The sequence below is a fragment of the Sander lucioperca genome, chromosome 5 (assembly GCF_008315115.2).
Source record: "Sander lucioperca isolate FBNREF2018 chromosome 5, SLUC_FBN_1.2, whole genome shotgun sequence".
Taxonomy (NCBI): Eukaryota; Metazoa; Chordata; class Actinopteri; order Perciformes; family Percidae; genus Sander; species Sander lucioperca.
Window position 1 is genome coordinate 4,474,490 of NC_050177.1, and position 18,011 is coordinate 4,492,500.

Below are 18,011 nucleotides of genomic sequence, written 5' to 3' on the forward strand. Positions count from 1 at the left end.
CCCGAGAAAATAACGTGACATTTACACGAACTGCCATGAGACTGCATATCCATAGTCATTTATAATTCTTCTTCATATTTTATAGCCTATATTTATACTTTTTACATGTATATACTTGTTTATTTACCAACTTCTATTATTATTTATATTCCTTTAAATGTCTTGATGAAGCAGCTTTAGCGTGCACTCTGCTTTGGGGAGAAAAGCTGCTCCATTGTACATTGTCCTTTTATATACACTTATCTTGAGGCCACAAGATAGTATCTTGAGGCCACGAGTTACTATCTTGAGGCCACGAGTTACTATCTTGAGGCCACGAGATAGTATCTTGAGGCCACGAGTTACTATCTTGAGGCCACAAGTTACTATCTTGAGGCCACGAGATACTATCTTGAGGCCACAAGTTACTATCTTGAGGTCACCAGATAGTATCTTGAGGCCACGAGATAGTATCTTGAGGCCACGAGTTACTATCTTGAGGCCACGAGTTACTATCTTGAGGCCACGAGATAGTATCTTGAGGCCACGAGATAGTATCTTGAGGCCACAAGTTACTATCTTGAGGCCACGAGATAGTATCTTGAGGCCACGAGATACTATCTTGAGGCCACGAGATAGTATCTTGAGGCCACGAGTTACTATCTTGAGGCCACGAGATAGTATCTTGAGGCCACGAGATAGCATCTTGAGGCCACGAGATACTATCGTGAGGCCACGAGATAGTATCTTGAGGCCACAAGATAGTTATAATTAATTTTTTTTTACAAAGTGGGACCAGGGGGGCTCCGTAGAAATTAAACGCAACAACGGGGAAATTAAACGCCACACGCTGGCAACAACAATGGGATGGACCGCCACATGCGGGACATGATCCCCGGACGCAGGGACACGATCCGTCTCTGTGGCACGCAACAACGGGGACATGAAACGCCACACGCCGGCCACAACAACGGGACGGTTGAGATTAGGAAGAGAAGAACGGGGAAAGGAACTGCAACACGCCGGACGCCATCCCCGGTCTCCTGGGTGAAAGTCCTGTGTTGTTTGACCCGTCCTCCCTACGCGGATTTTCTGCATTTCATACCACTCCCTACCGTTGTCGTGCTGTGATCACGAAATATGCTTCCCATTTAAATACATTAAATTAAAATTCGTAATCACCACACGAAAAAAACGACATAATCGTGTCCTGTTCCACGAACTGCCATGAGACTGGGCTGATTTACAAGACAAACATCACTACACACTTTGTTGTGTCTCCATCTTTGTCTCCTCTAGCAGGATTTAGAAAGACAACAAGATGACTGATATTCTTCCTTTAAATGTGAACAGGCAAATCCCCAAAATAGTAGTTGGCCGTGTCTTTAACTCAGGAAGCGAATGCTCATCTTGTGATCGATGTCCACTTTCTCCAGTGACTGAAAACAAAATAAAAATTACCATTTTAATCATTTTAAAGTATGATACATACTTTTCCTACCATAGATGAAAACAAGTACATTTGATGATATTTCAGTACTTATTACTCAGTACAGTATTTGGAAACACTGGAAGCTATTGCTTTATGTTGATGTTAGCATCGTCTATGTTAATAATAATTGATAACAGTATAAAAAGTTTATTTCATTGTTTAAAGACTTAACAAGTTAATTCAGCAAACAAATCCTCTTTGTTTTCATCCTCACAATAGTACTTTTACTTAAATACAAAAATAATTTGCACTCCCCTACCCAACCCATACTGTTCTATTTATTTATTTACAGATGTACATACTGTAATTACACCTATACATAGCCATATTGTACTGCTCTTCATACAATTCATCCTGCACATACACTTATTCTTACTATTCTTCCTATTCTTATAATGCTACTACACTGCACATATCGTCTATAGGTCATCAGTATATCCTATTATTCTGTTTCTATTATATTCTGTTACACTGCGATTAAAAAATTAATCTAATTAATTACAGACTCTGTGATTAATTAATCGCATACATAATTAATGGTGCCTGAACCGATACTTTTTTTTTTTGTTTATTGCTAAGGCCATATGGTCAAAATTAAATGATTTAATAATAATGTATAACAATAACAATAACTTATTTCACTAGTAAATTGCTGTTGAACGACAAAAACAACCACCAAGGACATTTACAATAACTTCAAATGCACCACGAAGCTGTAGTTTACCAGTTTCATTGAACGCACCGTCTGTGTTTTTCCGACGGCAGCTGCAGATTGTTACATCCCGCTGTTGAGTCACAGTCCTCTACAGTAAAACACAGTCACACTTTACACCGTTCAGCGTTAGCTGTCAGCATTGTAACCGTGTTTAATCCAGCTACTAGCTAGCGGTAGGCTAACGTTAGGTGCTGTCGAGTATAGTGTTAACTAGCTAGCAGTAGGCTAACGTTAGCTGCTGTCGAGTATAGTGTTAACTAGCTAGCGGTAGGCTAACGTTAGCTGCTGTCGAGTATAGTGTTAACTAGCTAGCGGTAGGCTAACGTTAGCTGCTGTCGAGTATAGTGTTAACTAGCTAGCGGTAGGCTAACGTTAGCTGCTGTCGAGTATAGTGTTAACTAGCGTCACATGCAGCGGTGTTTGTGTTGCCTGTATCATCATCAGATCATCAGAGAGAAGTGCAGACATATCAGTGGCACCAGATTTCGGTAGCCAGGGTTGGCAGGAAGAAGATTTTTACAAGTAAATGTTCCAGTTAATGATCCAGGCAGCACATTCTCGTCTCCCTCCTTCATTTTACAGTCCAATGGTGGCTAGAACGGCTCCGGGTCAAACGTCAATATGTAATGGATTAATCTGCGTTATTTTTTTATTAATCGATACGCGTTATTTTGACAGCCCTAATATATATATATATATATATATATATATATATATATATATATATATATATATATATATATATATATAAATAATTATTACTACTAGTATGTCACTGCTACTACATTGCACATATCTGTACATGTTGTTCATACATTGTTCATATTACATACCCATATTTATTCTGCTCTTATAACACTGCAATATATTTCTTGTCCTGCCTATGCACCACCTGTCTATACTTTGTTTAACACATTGCACTTTTCTGCTTTTTTTTGCACTTCTGGTTGGAACGCAAACTGCATTTCGCTGTCTTTGTACTCTGCACAATGACAATAAAGTTGAATCTTAATCTAAATCTAAAATCTAAAGTGTTTAGGTTTAGATTAATATCCCCAATTGTCTATTTGGTCCCTAATTAAGTCGACCCCTCTCACCTTTCTGAACTCGTCGAAGGAGATGGCGTCATCTTGGTCCAGGTCGGCTTCCTGGATGGCTCGCTCGGCGATGCTCTGCAGCTGCTCCTCCGTTACCTGCATCTCCAGCATCGTCCGCAGCACCTGTCAGTCACAGTTAGCAACCGATCAATCATCGCATCCAGAAACGACTTGCGTCTTAACCCTTGTGTTGGCTTCCCGGGTCAAAATTGACCCAGTCTGTTTATAAAGTATAAATGATCACCCAATTCTGTGTTATATCTTCTAAGCCAACTTCCTTCCAACCAATTACCACTAGTTTTACACTTACTTTTGGAATTCACTGTCACTGTCACTGTTACTACTGTTTAACTTATTTTACTATTTATTTACATTTATTTTATCGTTATTAATACATACTGTGTGTATATGTTTATACTTATATTGTTTATAATCTTTTATCCTTCTTATATTTGAATGTGTGACATGCACCAATAACACCATGACAAATTCCTCGTATGTGCAACGTACTTGGCAATAAAGCCCTTTCTGATTCTGATTCTAAACCTCATTTTTATGAAATCATACCTAATTTCTAAGGCTTGATTCTGGGCCCAATTCCTTTCTCTATATACATAATATATGTTTAACCTTCCAAGGTATAATAATAACTAGTAGAAACAGGTCTTTTCGAGCTAAAAGCTAACAGTCGCCCCATTCTGCTGATGTCTTTGTTGTCTTCCCAGCCCTTACAGAAGGTTTTGTATCCAGCCTAGAAGTCCAGAGTTTTTTGGGGTCTTTGTGCAATTAATCCATACTGTTACATCCAAGACTGATACACTGTATGTAAGAAATGTAAATAGTTTGTCCTTTATATGAGTTATAATGTTCATTATGTTTATTTTTCCACTGGAGGACTCCAAATATATAGAACTGTTTTAGACAACACAAATGTTTGTGTTGCATTGCTGTGTGTGTGATATCAATGAATGTGACATTAGTAGAGTTTTGGCATAAGTGAATGTCATGAGGACAAAAGTGTCTGGACTTTTTTTGAAAAAATTTAGATATTTTGTCCACTGTATAAGTAACAATGTTTATTTTTTCACTGTTTGACTCCTAATACATAGGAAAACTGATTTGGACAGAAGATTGGCTTAGCTTTTATTGCTGTGTGTGTGATATCAATACATATCTGTGAGATTCCTGTTCCGTTTTATTTATTTATTTGTCTTTATGGTCCTACAACCTTTTTAACAGTCTATTGACCTCACTGCAGCACAGATATTCTAATAGCCCAGTTTTTCCGGAAAAAATGGTGTTCATAGATTGACTGTGGACAACAGCGTTAATGTTTTACAAGCTTTTTTAGAAAATTAAACCAGACGGACCTGAGGTTGTCAAAAATCCTTTAGGGCTCTCAGCATTAATGTATATGCAAATGATATACTGTTATATCTTTCTGTTGGAGGATAAGGATAATTAGTGGTGGATGTCTTGTAACTTGTAATCACATGCTTCGAGGAGGCTGTTTAAAACTTTGCACTGGTATCCCCATTTGTATAACCTCATGTAGGGTCATTTTTGTAGATTACTAATCATATAGATGTACAGAAGTGAAGTGAATCCAAACTATATACTCCTGTCCGTGTGAGTGAACTGGAAAGATGCAATTTTGTTGAAGTTGCACCGTTTTTGCATTGCAAAGACTCTGGGTAATATAGTGAAGTAATCATATGCTCCATCAAATGAATGTGCCTGAAACCCACCGGCCTGAAGCAGATTTCAGAGTCTGAGTGGTACCATTTGAAGTTTGTTTCCAAGGTGTGTATTTAGAGAGGTGTGCAGATATACAGTTACTGTACATACACACCGCCGCCGACTTGAGCTGCAAAAAAGCTCTGGCCGCCCGGTAAAGGACGCTTGTCCAAAAGTCCGGGGAAGCTGTTTGAGGCTTCGGCCACTCTGACGTAGCAGCTTTCTATGTTCATCACGGAAAAAGATCAAGCAGCCACTGCACTTTTATAAATTACGTACATAATGACAGAATGTGTATTGGTTGTTGGTCGCAGCGGTGTCTGTTAGCAGTTAGCTCGCTCGTTAGCCGCTGAACCGCAGCAGCGTGCAGGCAGAGCGAGCAGCCGTCAGCTGTTGATCCGTGCAGGACTTCACCGTGAGCGGACTGTTTAGAGACCATGTGACCAGCAGGTAACGTTAACTGGTCCCTATACGCAAATATCATAAATGATAGGGAACCCAGCAACGGCCATGATGAGCTTCTCCTCCTTTTTCTCTGAACTAATGTTTTGGTAGGAACCAAAGTTTACATCGTATGTTTCTCTGGAATCAGCCAGCGTGAAGGACGTCTATATTCTGATTGGTTGCCGCTGAACCGTGTCATAGCTCATTACCATAAAGTTGACCTACTTTCAACTTTCTGATTGACGCTCTGGTCGCTCAAAACGCTCAAAACACTCAAAACGCCCAAAACGCGACGCCGACAGATTTGCCGCTCCTTGCAGCTGAGAGAAGCAGCTTCCATTGAAAATGAACGACTTCCTGTATCTTTAGAAGATCAAGTCGGCGGCCGTGTGTACGTACAGTTATGAGTTTAACAGACCTGAAGAAGCTCTTCTCGCGAAATCTTTCCATCTCTGTCCTGATCATACAACTGGAAAGCAACTGAACACACAGACAGACAGAGGGACTGGCATTAGTGGATCACATCTCACCAAGTAGAAATGAAAAGCTGAAGCAGAACAAACCAAAGTGGACTAACATTTGAGTTTCCTGGTCCTGCTGTTGGCCGGCTCCGGCTGTACTCCGTCTCTGGATCGGCTTGTTTCTGTGGGATGAAAATGAGCCAGAATCCGAACAAAGGAGGCAAAGTCCACCGTTTCCTTTCTGGAGAAAGAGAGCGGAAAGAGTAATGAGTAATGTTTCCTGTTTCCTGTTCAACGTGACTAACAAACACAGGATGGACTACAAACTGCTCTCATAACTCCAGTTGTGTTACAGTTTGTCGTGTGAAGGATTAAAAGTTTCTGTGTTCACAAAAGTACTGACTTTATCTTCTGATTTATGCATCGTTAGTTCAGGCAGTTTCATGATTGAAAAACAACAAAACAAAAATTAAATCATGTTCTCTGTGGTGGTTTACACTATGCTGTGCTTTGCAACTTAATCAGTGTTCATAATAAAGGACGTTTTTCTCGTTTTTTAGGTGGTGGCCAGCACGAAATACCCTACGGGGAAAGGACGCCTCACACGCCGGGAGACAGCTGAAAAGGACGCCCCATATGCCGGGAGTTAGCCGCGGGGGATGTGCGACAATAAAGGAATGGCGGAGGTTGGGTTTAGGAAAAACATTACGGGGAAAGGGCGCCTCACACGCCGGGAGACGGCCGCTGGGGACGGATGCTGGGGACGCGCGACAATAACTGGATGGTTGCGATTAGGAAGACTACGGGAAACTAAACGCCACATGCAGGACACGATCCCCGCTCGCCCGGGTGAAAGTCCTGTATTGTTTGACCCATCCACCCCCCCGGCCTCCCTCCCTACGCAAATTTTCGGCTCTTTATACTACTCCCTACCGTTTTCATGCTGTGACCATGAAATATGCTTCCCATTGAAATACATTACTTCACATTTTCGTGCTGGCCACCACGTAAAAAACAAGAAAAACGTCCTCGTGAACACGAATCAATAGATTAAAAATAACGTGACATTTGCACAAACTGCCGTGAGACCGGGCTGAATGTAAACATTGTTGTCATTTCATTATCTGATCTAATCCAGTATAAAAATGGGGTAACATTAGCAAGCTTGCTGCACCCTGGAGAGAAAAAGGCACTGATGATTCTGTCTCCGATGGGGTTCATGGATAACTCCCGAATTGCTCCGAAATCCTCAGGCCTGAGACACACAGAAACACAAACAGAGAGAATATATCACACAGATACAGAATCATCACTGATGTCTGAAATCATTTCAGAATACTTCAGTCGAATATTAGAAACAGCTATCATTAAAAAAAGTTGAATAAAGTTAATTCAGAACGTCTTTAAAAAACTGAACCTTCATTCTGGATTTTTGCAGAGGATGTTGGAAGTTAGACCTTTATAAGTAACTTCATAAGTATCTGTGAAATAGTTCCTACCAGCGGTCATTAGCCTTGGTGCACAAATGTGCTCCAATTCTCCGACACTCCATTGTTCTGACCTCTCAATAACCCGAAAAATTCCCTTTGGTCCCACAGCCCACTAGTCTGGCGTCCCTTTGGTGGCGAAATTACGAATCCCACTATGGCCACGCCAAGACCCGCCCTACAAGGCAGCTCGATTGGTTGGGGTTAGGGATTTGACCTCGAGTGGTTAAAGGAGAATTCCGGTCGATTTCAACACGTAGCTCTGTTGTTTGGAAATTTTGAGTGCTGTCAGTAGCGAGGAAAACTAAACCAATCGGTGCTGCCTACACCGTGTTATCCCCCTGCTAGCGTTAGCACCCAACAGGCTTAAACAGGGCAAGTTTTAAACATGTTTTTAGCCTCTAAACATGGTCGAAATGTCATTACAAGAGCCTCCCCATGTGCAGTGATTCCTTCCGAGGGAACACAGCAAATTTGACTGGAATATTGGATTGTATGAGTTTGACAATCAACTAATGTGGACTTGACCGGAAAACAGGAAATAAACAGAGGTATGTGCACTGGCTGGATTAACACAATTTTATGCCTTTCTGTCACATCGACTGCAGTCAGATTCACTGAGTTCACTCAGAAGGAATCACTGCACATGGGGAGGCACTTGTAATGACATTTTGATTATGTTTAGAGGCTTAAAACACGTTTAAAACTTGCCCTGTTTAAGCCTGTTGGGTGCTAATGCTAGCAGGGGGATAACACGGTGTAGGCAGCACCGATTGTTTTCAGGGTTTTTTTGCTACTGCCAGCACTCCAAATTTCCAAACAACAGAGCTACGTGTTGAAATGACCGGAATTCTCCTTTAAGGTTAGGATAGCTGATTGGTCAGGGGATAGGACCTGTACAAATGGGGTTACGTGACCTTGTGTAAGCATGGACGCCTGGCCAATGAATGCTATTGAAGGGCGGGTCTTGGCGTGGCCATAGTGGGATTTGTAATATCGCTGGTGGACGTTGGACTAGTGGGCTGTAGGACCGAAGGGAATTTTTCAGGTTATTGAGACCGTTGGAGAAATGACATGGCACCGATTTTTTTTTCATTTTCAGTCCCTCCAGAAAAACGTGATTATGCGATCGCATAATTCAATGCATAATCAGCCAAAGTCTGCATATTTATGCGGGGGACGCATTTTTTCAAATACGCCGCACTTTCGCTGCATAAATTGCAGATTTCCGCGCAAAATATGCAGGGCTTGCATGATTTCATAATCCCCGCATTTTCGTTGCAAAAAAGTCACACATATCTTAGCAGAAAGTTGAAAAATGTTGCGTTTACTTCACACAAGAGCAGCCGTTTTCCCCTGTTGCCATGCGAACGTTATGAAGTGACGTAATTACACGACGTGAACATCATCGAAAAGCTGCAAACCCCGCGATGAAGCCACGATGAAACCGCAGTTTTTGCAAGTTCCCGCAATTTCATCACATAAATTTGCATAAATATCCCGCATATTCCATCGCATTTATTAAGAAAACGTGCCACATAATCAAGGATTTTTGCCCGCAACAATCACAAAAAAACTCCACATTTTTCTGGAAGGAATGCATTTTGTTACATAAACATGAGAAATACGGGAGAAAAATAATTGAATAACCTGTTCCCACTCTCTCTATTAGAAACAAATGTGTGTCCAGATCTAACCCATCAGGATCAAAGACCTTTCACACAGAATTAGTCCACATGGACATTTTGCTTCCAATGTGATAATTACAGGTTAAAACAAAGATGTCCACCGACCTGAGCTCTCCCCTCTGGTCTAGCAGCGGAGACTGAAACACAGAGAACCTTTGATTGATTACAGACGAATCAATAACCCATCATTACGCCAGTAAAACCAGAACAGTCAGAACATGTTTTATAATAACAAGCTTTTATATTTAACTGGTTTGCATTGCAGCAGGTCAGATTTCAAGTTCATTGGCATTTCTTTAAGCCAATCACTAACTCCGGACGGAGCCACAGTGATTGTGCCGTCTTCGGTATTGCTCTATACACTGACAGCCAGCTAAACTCTCTCCTAACATCAAGACTCTGAAGACAGTCGTTCCCACGTCCACAGGTTTAATGACGTTGCAAGGAAAGTGTGAAACTGTAACATACAAAGACAGACTAATCAATTCTATGCTAGCTTTTAACATACAATATAGCCTAATGTTCAGAATGTAATTTCATCAATTCAAATATTTCCTTTCTACCGTTACACAATATAATTCATAACTATTAAACTGATAGTTATGCAGTTTACCCTGCAGAGATCTGAGGAGCAGTTAACCATAGTCCTCAGAAACCCACCAGAGGTTAGAACGCCAACACAGAGACAGAGGAAGGGGACGGACATCCGGCCTGGTTGCACAGAATTCCGTGAAATGATCACGAATTGTTAACAGCGCATTACGTGGTGGTGGCATGGAATGTGTGAAAAAACCGTGTGGCCACCACGGAAAACAATGCCAATGTAAAGTCAATGAGAAGATGACGTAGCATTAAGAGATAGCAAGTAGTATGTAAGGCCAAAATTCCGCGTAAGGAGGTTGGTTGGGGGGGTGGATGGGTCAAACACAGGACTTTCATCCAAGAGAGCGGGGTTTGTGTCCCGCATGTCAAGTTTCGTAAAGTCGCTTTTCTTCCCGTGTGTCAAGGAACCATTGGATTGGATCACGTTGGATCTGGATGGCACCTAGAACTTGGTTTCAGCTGTCGTCGTGGTCCTGCTTCAGCTCACCCTGCTACGCTCCACGGTGCCCTGCTGCGTCCTGCTGAACCTGCTACATCCAGCCATGCCCTGCTGTGCCACGCTACATACTGCAACGCCCTGCAGTGCCCTGCTATGACATTAACTATTACTCACTGTTCCATTAAAGCCCATGTTGCAGGTTAACCACCACTGTTGATTAATGGGTACATAAAGTACTCAACATATGTATATCATTGTTAAAAATGTCACCAAATAGTGTTAAAGGCCAGTTTTTTACCGTTTTAGTCGTTTAGTGGGTTTTTTAACGCAATTCGGTGATGACGTCACGTTGGGGAGACGTGCCTCAGCCTAGTACTAGAACTATGGTGACTGACTGGGATGAGGAAGAGGTGGAAGAGGTGTTTTTACTGTCAGTGAATAGCACCGAGTGAAAGTCAATGTTTTCTTTATATTTAGTGACAGTGATCATGTCGTTAGCTAGTTCAGATAAGTACCGGTAATCTAGCTAGATCTAGAAATAGAAGGCATCATGCTAGCTATGAGCTAACTTGCCAGTCAGTCCTACCTGTGAAATCCCCCGACGTTGTAAACACATTTTCGATTAGATATCTCACGTTTTGATGGACCCTACTAGCTCCAGTAACAACATATTTGCATAGCTAGTGTTCATTTATTACTTGAATGGGGATGCTGTTCGGTTTTTCACAAGTTTAGACAGCTAGCTAAAGCTACGCCGAAGTTTTGCTAACGTTATCGCAACAGCGTTAGCCTCGACGGCTAGGTAAATATTACGACTGCCTTCGTTGTTTCCTATATCTGCGTCCACGTTGTCAACATAAGACATGTGGCGTTAGTGCTCCTTTTGTACCATAATTGTATTGAATGAAATGTTAAGCTTCACTCCTACGAGATGGGTGGGTTTTTGTTAGCTACGTTACACACAAAGTTAACTGGCTATAGTTAGCCTGTGCTAGCAGAATTAGCTAACATTGCGTATCCAGCCAGCAGCTTCGGTAGTAGTTCCGGCAAGCTAACCACGACAGCTAACAAATCCACAAGCATCTCTATTTCAAGCATCACTGCAGATTGACTGCTTTTAGCAGCAGAGGTTGATTGTGGGCGACAATACTGTCGTGGTTAGCTTACCGAAACTACTACCGATTGCCGAAGTTGCTGGCTGGTTACGCAACGTTAGCTAATTCTGCTAGCATACAGGCTAACTATAGCCAGTTAGCTTTGTATGTAGCTAACAAAAACCCAGCCATCTCGTAGGAGCGAAGCTTTACATTTCATTCAATAAAATTATGGTACAAAAGGAGCACTAACGCCACATGTCTTATGTTGATAACGTGGACGCAGATATGGGAAACTCCGAAGGCAGTCGTAATATTTACCTAACTAGCAGTCTAGGCTAACGCTGTTAGCAAACGTCGGCGTAGCTAGCTGTCTAAACTTGTGAAAAGCCGAACAGCATCCCCGTCCAAGCTGTGTTTCACTTTCCCTCCAATATTATTATACACATGACACAGACGGAGACCATATAGACAGTGAACAGAGACGGTCTCTGTCGTCTCCCCAACGTGACGTAGTGCAATGCATCGTGGGGGAAAAGAGAATCATTGCAAACCGCTGTAAAATAGTACTACTTTTTCGTATTTTATTCCGTTTTGTGATAACCATTGTATTTGATGTTGTTGGGTAACAGTTTAAATGTTTATTACCAAAAAGCAAATTGCACAAATTCATTAGAAAATAAACCCTGCAACATGGGCTTTAACTTTATTGTGACTATTATTTCCACTGTTCATCACATCCCCAACCGGCACCGTCAGACACCACCTACCAAGAGCCTGGGTCTGTCCCAGGTTTCTTCCTAAAAGGGAGTTTTTCCTCGCCACTGTTGCACTGAATGCTTGCTCTTGGGGGAACTACTTGAATTGTTGGGGCTTTATAAATTATAGAGTGTGGTCTAGACCTACTCTATCTGTAAAGTGTCTCGAGATAACTCTTGTTATAATTGGATACTATAAATAAAATTGAATTGAATTGAATAAGCCCACCCACGACCTTTTCCTGAACCCAACCGTCCTGTTCTTCCCACGTGTCAAGGAACCGTAAGCCCACCCACGACCTTTTCCTTGACTTAAGGGGCCGTGTTCATTTCATGGAATTCTGTGAGATCAGGTTGGACGGACATCCGGTCGAATTTCCGGTGGCACCGGAGAAATCCTGGAAGTGGAACGTCATGGATAGACTTCATCAGAGCTGCTCTGTTGACTTTCTCTTCTTGTTTATGTCATGAAAAGGAGATCTGCAGGACAGGAACAGTATGCCAACCTTAGAAATAAAATGGATTGAAAGGCCATGAACTGTTTGCTGTGATCATTTGATTGGTACACAACAAAATGGCGATTGTTGTTAGTTGTCATGATGATGATATGCGTCAGTGGGGCTGTAAACTGTGTCGCATCTCGATGGGAGGAGAGCCGCCCGAGCTTTTTATACAGTCAATGCAAAGCGCTCGACGCAGCTCGTAAGACATTCTCGGTGCCGCGGGAAGTTAGGAGGAGGGACAGTTTGACCCAACGGCAACGGGTTCAGGGGACCGCTAACATTTGACCCAGCCCGCCGTTCAGCTCATTGCCTGTAACTAATGCAGCATTAAAGCACGGAACCAGCAAGCCAGCCAGTCACTGGACGGCACGTTAGTTGGCTAGAAGTAGAAGAAAAAGGTAAACAACGGCAGAACTGGCAGCAGCAGCATTGACGTCCATGCTTCGATTTGATTGGATGAGCTACTTGGTCGGATCAATTTTATTTTATTTTATTCATTCGCCATAAAAGAGCTCATCTTAACCCAGTAAGTTACACGAGAGACTTGCAGTCACTCTGAGAGTCCTGGCATCCGGTTGCCCTCGAAATCGTCCATGCTTCCTGTTTACGCTTTGTCACGCGCTATGAATCCGGGCGCGCCGGAAAGATCTACGTCATTTTAACGTCACGATGGCTCGCGCCAGCTTGGCTGCTGCTACTGTAAAACACGCATTACAGTACACTTAACAGTAGTCTACCCTCACACAAATCTCCCGGATTTTGAAAACCAAATGTTGGCAGGTATGACTTTAATAGAACAGTAAACACATTTCTGCACCACTGGAGATAGTTGCAGCTAAAGCAGCACAGTTATCTGGATCAGTGTGGACAGTTGAGGGTATTCACACACAAACTGGGATAAGCAGCAGATGGATCAACGCTGATGAGTTTAGCAACACTCCCCCGGCTGCTATCAGAGAGCCCAGACACACTCCTCAGCAGATAACAACACATACAGAGACTGTTTTAGCGTATAAGAACTTCTTTTTCATGTTTTTGTCTCTTAAATCATATTAAAAGTCATCATTAAAGTGCTCATATTATGCTTTTTGGCTTTTTCCCTTTCCTTTATTGTGTTATATATCTTTTTTGTGCACGTTATAGGTTTACAAAGTGAAAAAGCCCAAAGTCCACCCCAAAGGGACTTACCATCTCCAACAGAAAACACTGTTCACAAACTGCTCCAAACAGCTCTATTGTAGTCCAGCCTTTACTTCAGAGACAAACGTGGTCACTTTGGAACACACGTTATAATGCTCACCTAGCTGCTAGCATGGCACGCCCTCATACTCTGCTTCTGACTGGCTAGTAGTCCTTACCTAGCTACTGTCAGGACACGCCCTCATACTCTGCTTCTGACTGGCTAGTAGTCCTTACCTAGCTACTGTCAGGACACGCCCTCATACTCTGCTTCTGACTGGCTAGTAGTCCTTACCTAGCTACTGTCAGGACACGCCCTCATACTCTGCTTCTGACTGGCTAGTAGTCCTTACCTAGCTACTGTCAGGACACGCCCTCATACTCTGCTTCTGACTGGCTAGTAGTCCTTACCTAGCTACTGTCAGGACACGCCCTCATACTCTGCTTCTGACTGGCTAGTAGTCCTTACCTAGCTACAGAGCATGTGCAACTCCCAACAAAGATGTTACAGCAGTGAGAGGTCTCACTCTGTAGCTAAAACAGAGAGCTCAACACACAGGGTGAAAAGAGGAGCTGCAGCAATGTGCAGTACAACAAATATATGGTGTGTTTTTTTTTTAAATTAAACCATGTAAACCTATTCTGATACAACCTCTAAATACAATTACGAACCTGAAAATGAGCATATGAGCACTTTAAAAAGATGTGTAAATATGTTAAGGTGTCAGCAAACTCAGGAATGCATACTTTCAGTTCCCTCATATTGTTAAAGGAGATAAATTACAGCAGGAAACATCTGTTGTGGCTTCGTGTTTCACAGCTGTCACTGTCCTTCAGAGCAGCCAGCAGCAACACTGACTGTTTATATGTGATACTGTACAAACTCAAACTTTAACTATTGTATGTATTCAGATGAAGGTAAAGTGTGAACAGAAGCAAAAACAAGCATTGCATTAAACAGATTCATGATTCAGGAGTGACTTGACTTGTTTTTCTCTATCCTCAAGAATTAATTGTTTAGGTTTGATCTGTTCTCTCTTTTAGTTTCCACAAACTGTTCCATGTCTTAAGACTTTGCACACCAAAAACCAAGTAACTAAAGTCAAAAAGTTGATACTCACAGCCAGTTTCCTGCATGAGCTCCTGTGCGTTTGGGATTTTGTTCAAGTTGGAGCTTTTGGAGCCCATCCTGCAGCTAAAACACAACCCTGATGTCTGTTTTTCAAATTCCTGGAGGCTTCTGGGTGCACTATGAGCAGGCAGACTGTATGTTTGGGTCTGCACTCTGCAGCCCCACCACAGATATGACACACACGTTGCTGAGCCAATCATTACTCACCTAACAGGCACTTGCGGACTAATGAGCGTCCTTCCTGCAACAAGTGAGCCTGTCTGCAGCATGCAAGACCTTTCATTTTACTCATTTAGCGACTGGCTAGTTAGCTAGCTTGCTAAATCCCCATTTCTTTAATGCTACACTGGTGACAGAAAATATGCCAATCAGCGGCAGCGCTAGTAGGTCCCACCTCTTTGTACTGACTTTGTGTGTTCTTGTGTCTGAGTGAATTTTTGCTGCTGTCAACACACAATGCATTGGAAAATAGGGTCCAGGGTGAACTAAAAAACAAATTACTCTTTCAGTAAAAGATGGGGATACTTTCCCACTGCTCTGTTGTTTCTGAACACATTAATGTTACCTAACCCTAACCTAACCCTTTCTGTCATATTTGCTGAAACTGACCTATGTTCCAGTAGAAACATGAAGCATGGTACCAGTAGGTAGGGGGCCACCTTTGCCCATGCGGAAGCCATCTTAGCCAAAACCCCAGTCTCCATGTTTGTGGAGAAAACACAGTTGAATTGAATACTACAGGCAGTAATATGAACATTAGTCTATATCTTTAGTGTTCCACTTCTGTCTGACTGTCTCTGTCTCTCTTTGTCTGTCTCTGTCTCTCTTTCTCTCTGTCTCTGTCTGTCTGTCTGTCTCATGTCTCTCTCTGTCTCTCTGTTTGTCTGTCTGTCTCTCTCTGTCTGTCTATGTCTCTCTGTCTCTCTGTCTGTCTCTGTCTGTCTGTCTCTCTGTCTCTGTTTCTCCCTGTCTCTGTCCGTCTGTCTGTTTCTGTTTCTCCCTGTCTCTGTCTCTCTCTGTCTCTTTGTCTGTCTGTCTGTTTGTTTCTCTCTGTCTGTCTGTCTGTCTGTCTCTGTCTGTCTCTGTCTCTCTCTCTGTCGCTCTGTCTCCGTTTCTCCCTGTCTCTCTCTATCTGTCTGTCTGTCTGTCTGTTTGTTTCTCTCTGTCTGTCTGTCTGTCTCTCTCTCTCTCTCTTTGTGTCTGTCTATTCCTCTCTCTCTCTGTCTGTCTATTCCTTTCTCTCTCTCTCTCTCCGTAGCTATCTCTCTCTCTCTCTCTCTGTCTGTCTAATCCTCTCTCTGTCTGTCTGTTCTTCTCTCTCTGTCTGTCTATTCCTTCCTCTCTCTCTCTCTCTCTCTCTCTCTCTCTCTCTGTCTGTCTGTCTATTCCTCTCTCTTTCTCTCTCTCTCTATCTCTCTCTCTCTCTCTCTCTCTCTGTCTATTCCTCTCTCTCTCTGTCTGTCTAGTTCTTATATTTTATATCTCATTCGGTACATTTTTTGGCTCTCTGTAACTTCTGCATACGTTCAGCTATTAAAACCATTCAACTTTTAAAATGTTCAGCTCTTTCAGCTAATTATGGGACTTCTTCAACTTTTTTCTTCTATTTATACTTTTGCATACGTTCAGCTATTAAAACCATTCAACTTTTAAAATGTTCAGCTCTTTCAGCTAATCATGGGACTTCTTCAACTTTTTTTCTACTATTTATACTTTTTAAAATATTAAGCTTTTTAACACTTTTTTTTAAAACATTGAAGTCAATGAGAGCATGCTTCAAATCCTTCAAATCCCACTAAGGTACATCAATCAATGTGTCCCTGAGGTGAACACTTTACCCATACTCACCTCAAGATGTGTTACCACTGACATATATAGCAATTGAAAGTTACTTCTTTTTCTCTTTTTTCCTCTCCTTTTATCTTTCCTCTCTTTTTCCTCTCTCTCTCTCTTTCTGCTTGTTTGTTCTATGCAATGGATATGGCTGATAAGTCTTCTTAGTCAATTCATTGAAACATCCACTTTTGACAGTATTACGGTTTAGCTTCCAGCTTTTCTAAAATGTATTTTAGCTCTTAACTTATGTGCAGATCAACTTCCAACTTACAAGTTTTTCAGCAGTTTAGAACAAACAATTTGTTCCATATTTCTGCATTTTCATCAATGTTTCTCACAGCATTTGTAGGTTTTCCATACTGATTCATAATTTCAGATAAAATATTATATAACATGTAAATTACTTTATACATTAGTGGTGTTATTCAACTTTTTAATGAAATTCATACTCATTCTACCAATTTCCACTTTTTCAACTATTCTCACTACTTCACCTTCTTCTTACTGATTTAAGCTATTCAACTAGTTGAGCTTTAGCAATTCAGCTATTCAGCATTCCCACGCATTTTCCGCAGGAAATGCATTTTCTAGTTATTATTATTCCGTACGTTTTTTGGCTCTCTGTAACTTCTGCATACATTCAGCTATTAAAACCATTCAACTTTTAAAATGTTCAGCTCTTTCAGCTAATGATGGGACTTCTTCAACTTTTTTTCTACTATTTACACTTTTTAAAATATTAAGCTTTTTATGACTTTTTTTAACATTGAAGTCAATGAGAGCATGCTACAAATCCTTCAAATCTTCTTCTGCTCCCAAAATTTTCAGCTCCTTCATACTTTCACCTACAGACGCCAAACAAAATTTAAAATGTTCACAAAATATTCAGGTATTAGGCTCTGGCTTTTCAGTTTAATATCTTTTACAGTGTTTGTGAAAAAGCTGTTTAAGTTTAGTGATCATTTCAGGATTTTTCTGCGTTTCTAGTGAGTGTGTGTGGCGTCTGTCAGAGTGGATGATGTCATCCCTAGAGTGCAGCACCTTAGAAAAAATATCTTTGTCCCTTCTCTATAAATTGCTCTCACGCCCACAATATCTACTTGTCATACACAATTTATACATCAAAACGTAGGTATTTTTGTCTAGTTTCAGCCAATGTGCTTGTTTTGCGATATGCCTCAGCCAATGTGCTTGTTTTGCGATATGCCTTATACTTTTGGCTCGATGAGCTTCCAAATGACAAGAGTTCCACATCTCCCTCCATTCACGGCCATATTAAACGTCCTCCACATTTCCCAGCGAAACGCAGAGCGAACCACTTTTTTAAATCGCTGATATGCCCACATTTTTAAGTTTATCAACATAAA

General features: G+C 41.6%; 1 protein-coding gene and 1 pseudogene across 1 annotated transcript; both read right to left on the reverse strand.

Moving 5' to 3' along the window:
* Positions 1-18,011, reverse strand: part of LOC118495060 — a 1,111,612-nt pseudogene that overhangs the window by 374,210 nt on the left and 719,391 nt on the right.
* Positions 1,269-10,334, reverse strand: chp2 (calcineurin-like EF-hand protein 2). Its single transcript, XM_036001505.1, has 8 exons — positions 10,317-10,334; positions 9,206-9,237; positions 7,100-7,180; positions 6,042-6,166; positions 5,883-5,944; positions 3,284-3,406; positions 1,356-1,418; positions 1,269-1,309 (listed from the first exon to the last, which is right to left on the reverse strand). The coding sequence occupies exons 1-7, from the start codon at positions 10,332-10,334 to the stop codon at positions 1,365-1,367; spliced, it is 495 nt and encodes a 164-aa protein (XP_035857398.1). The 3' UTR covers positions 1,269-1,309; positions 1,356-1,364.

Excerpts from the sequence above, each read along its gene's own strand:
- chp2 (XM_036001505.1), bottom strand. Across the intron at positions 6,167-7,099 it reads AGTGCCTTTTTCTCTCCAGG|AAAGGAAACGGTGGACTTTG; the intron begins GTGCAGCAAGCT and ends CTCTTTCTCCAG. Across the intron at positions 1,419-3,283 it reads CCTTCGACGAGTTCAGAAAG|TCACTGGAGAAAGTGGACAT; the intron begins GTGAGAGGGGTC and ends TTTTGTTTTCAG.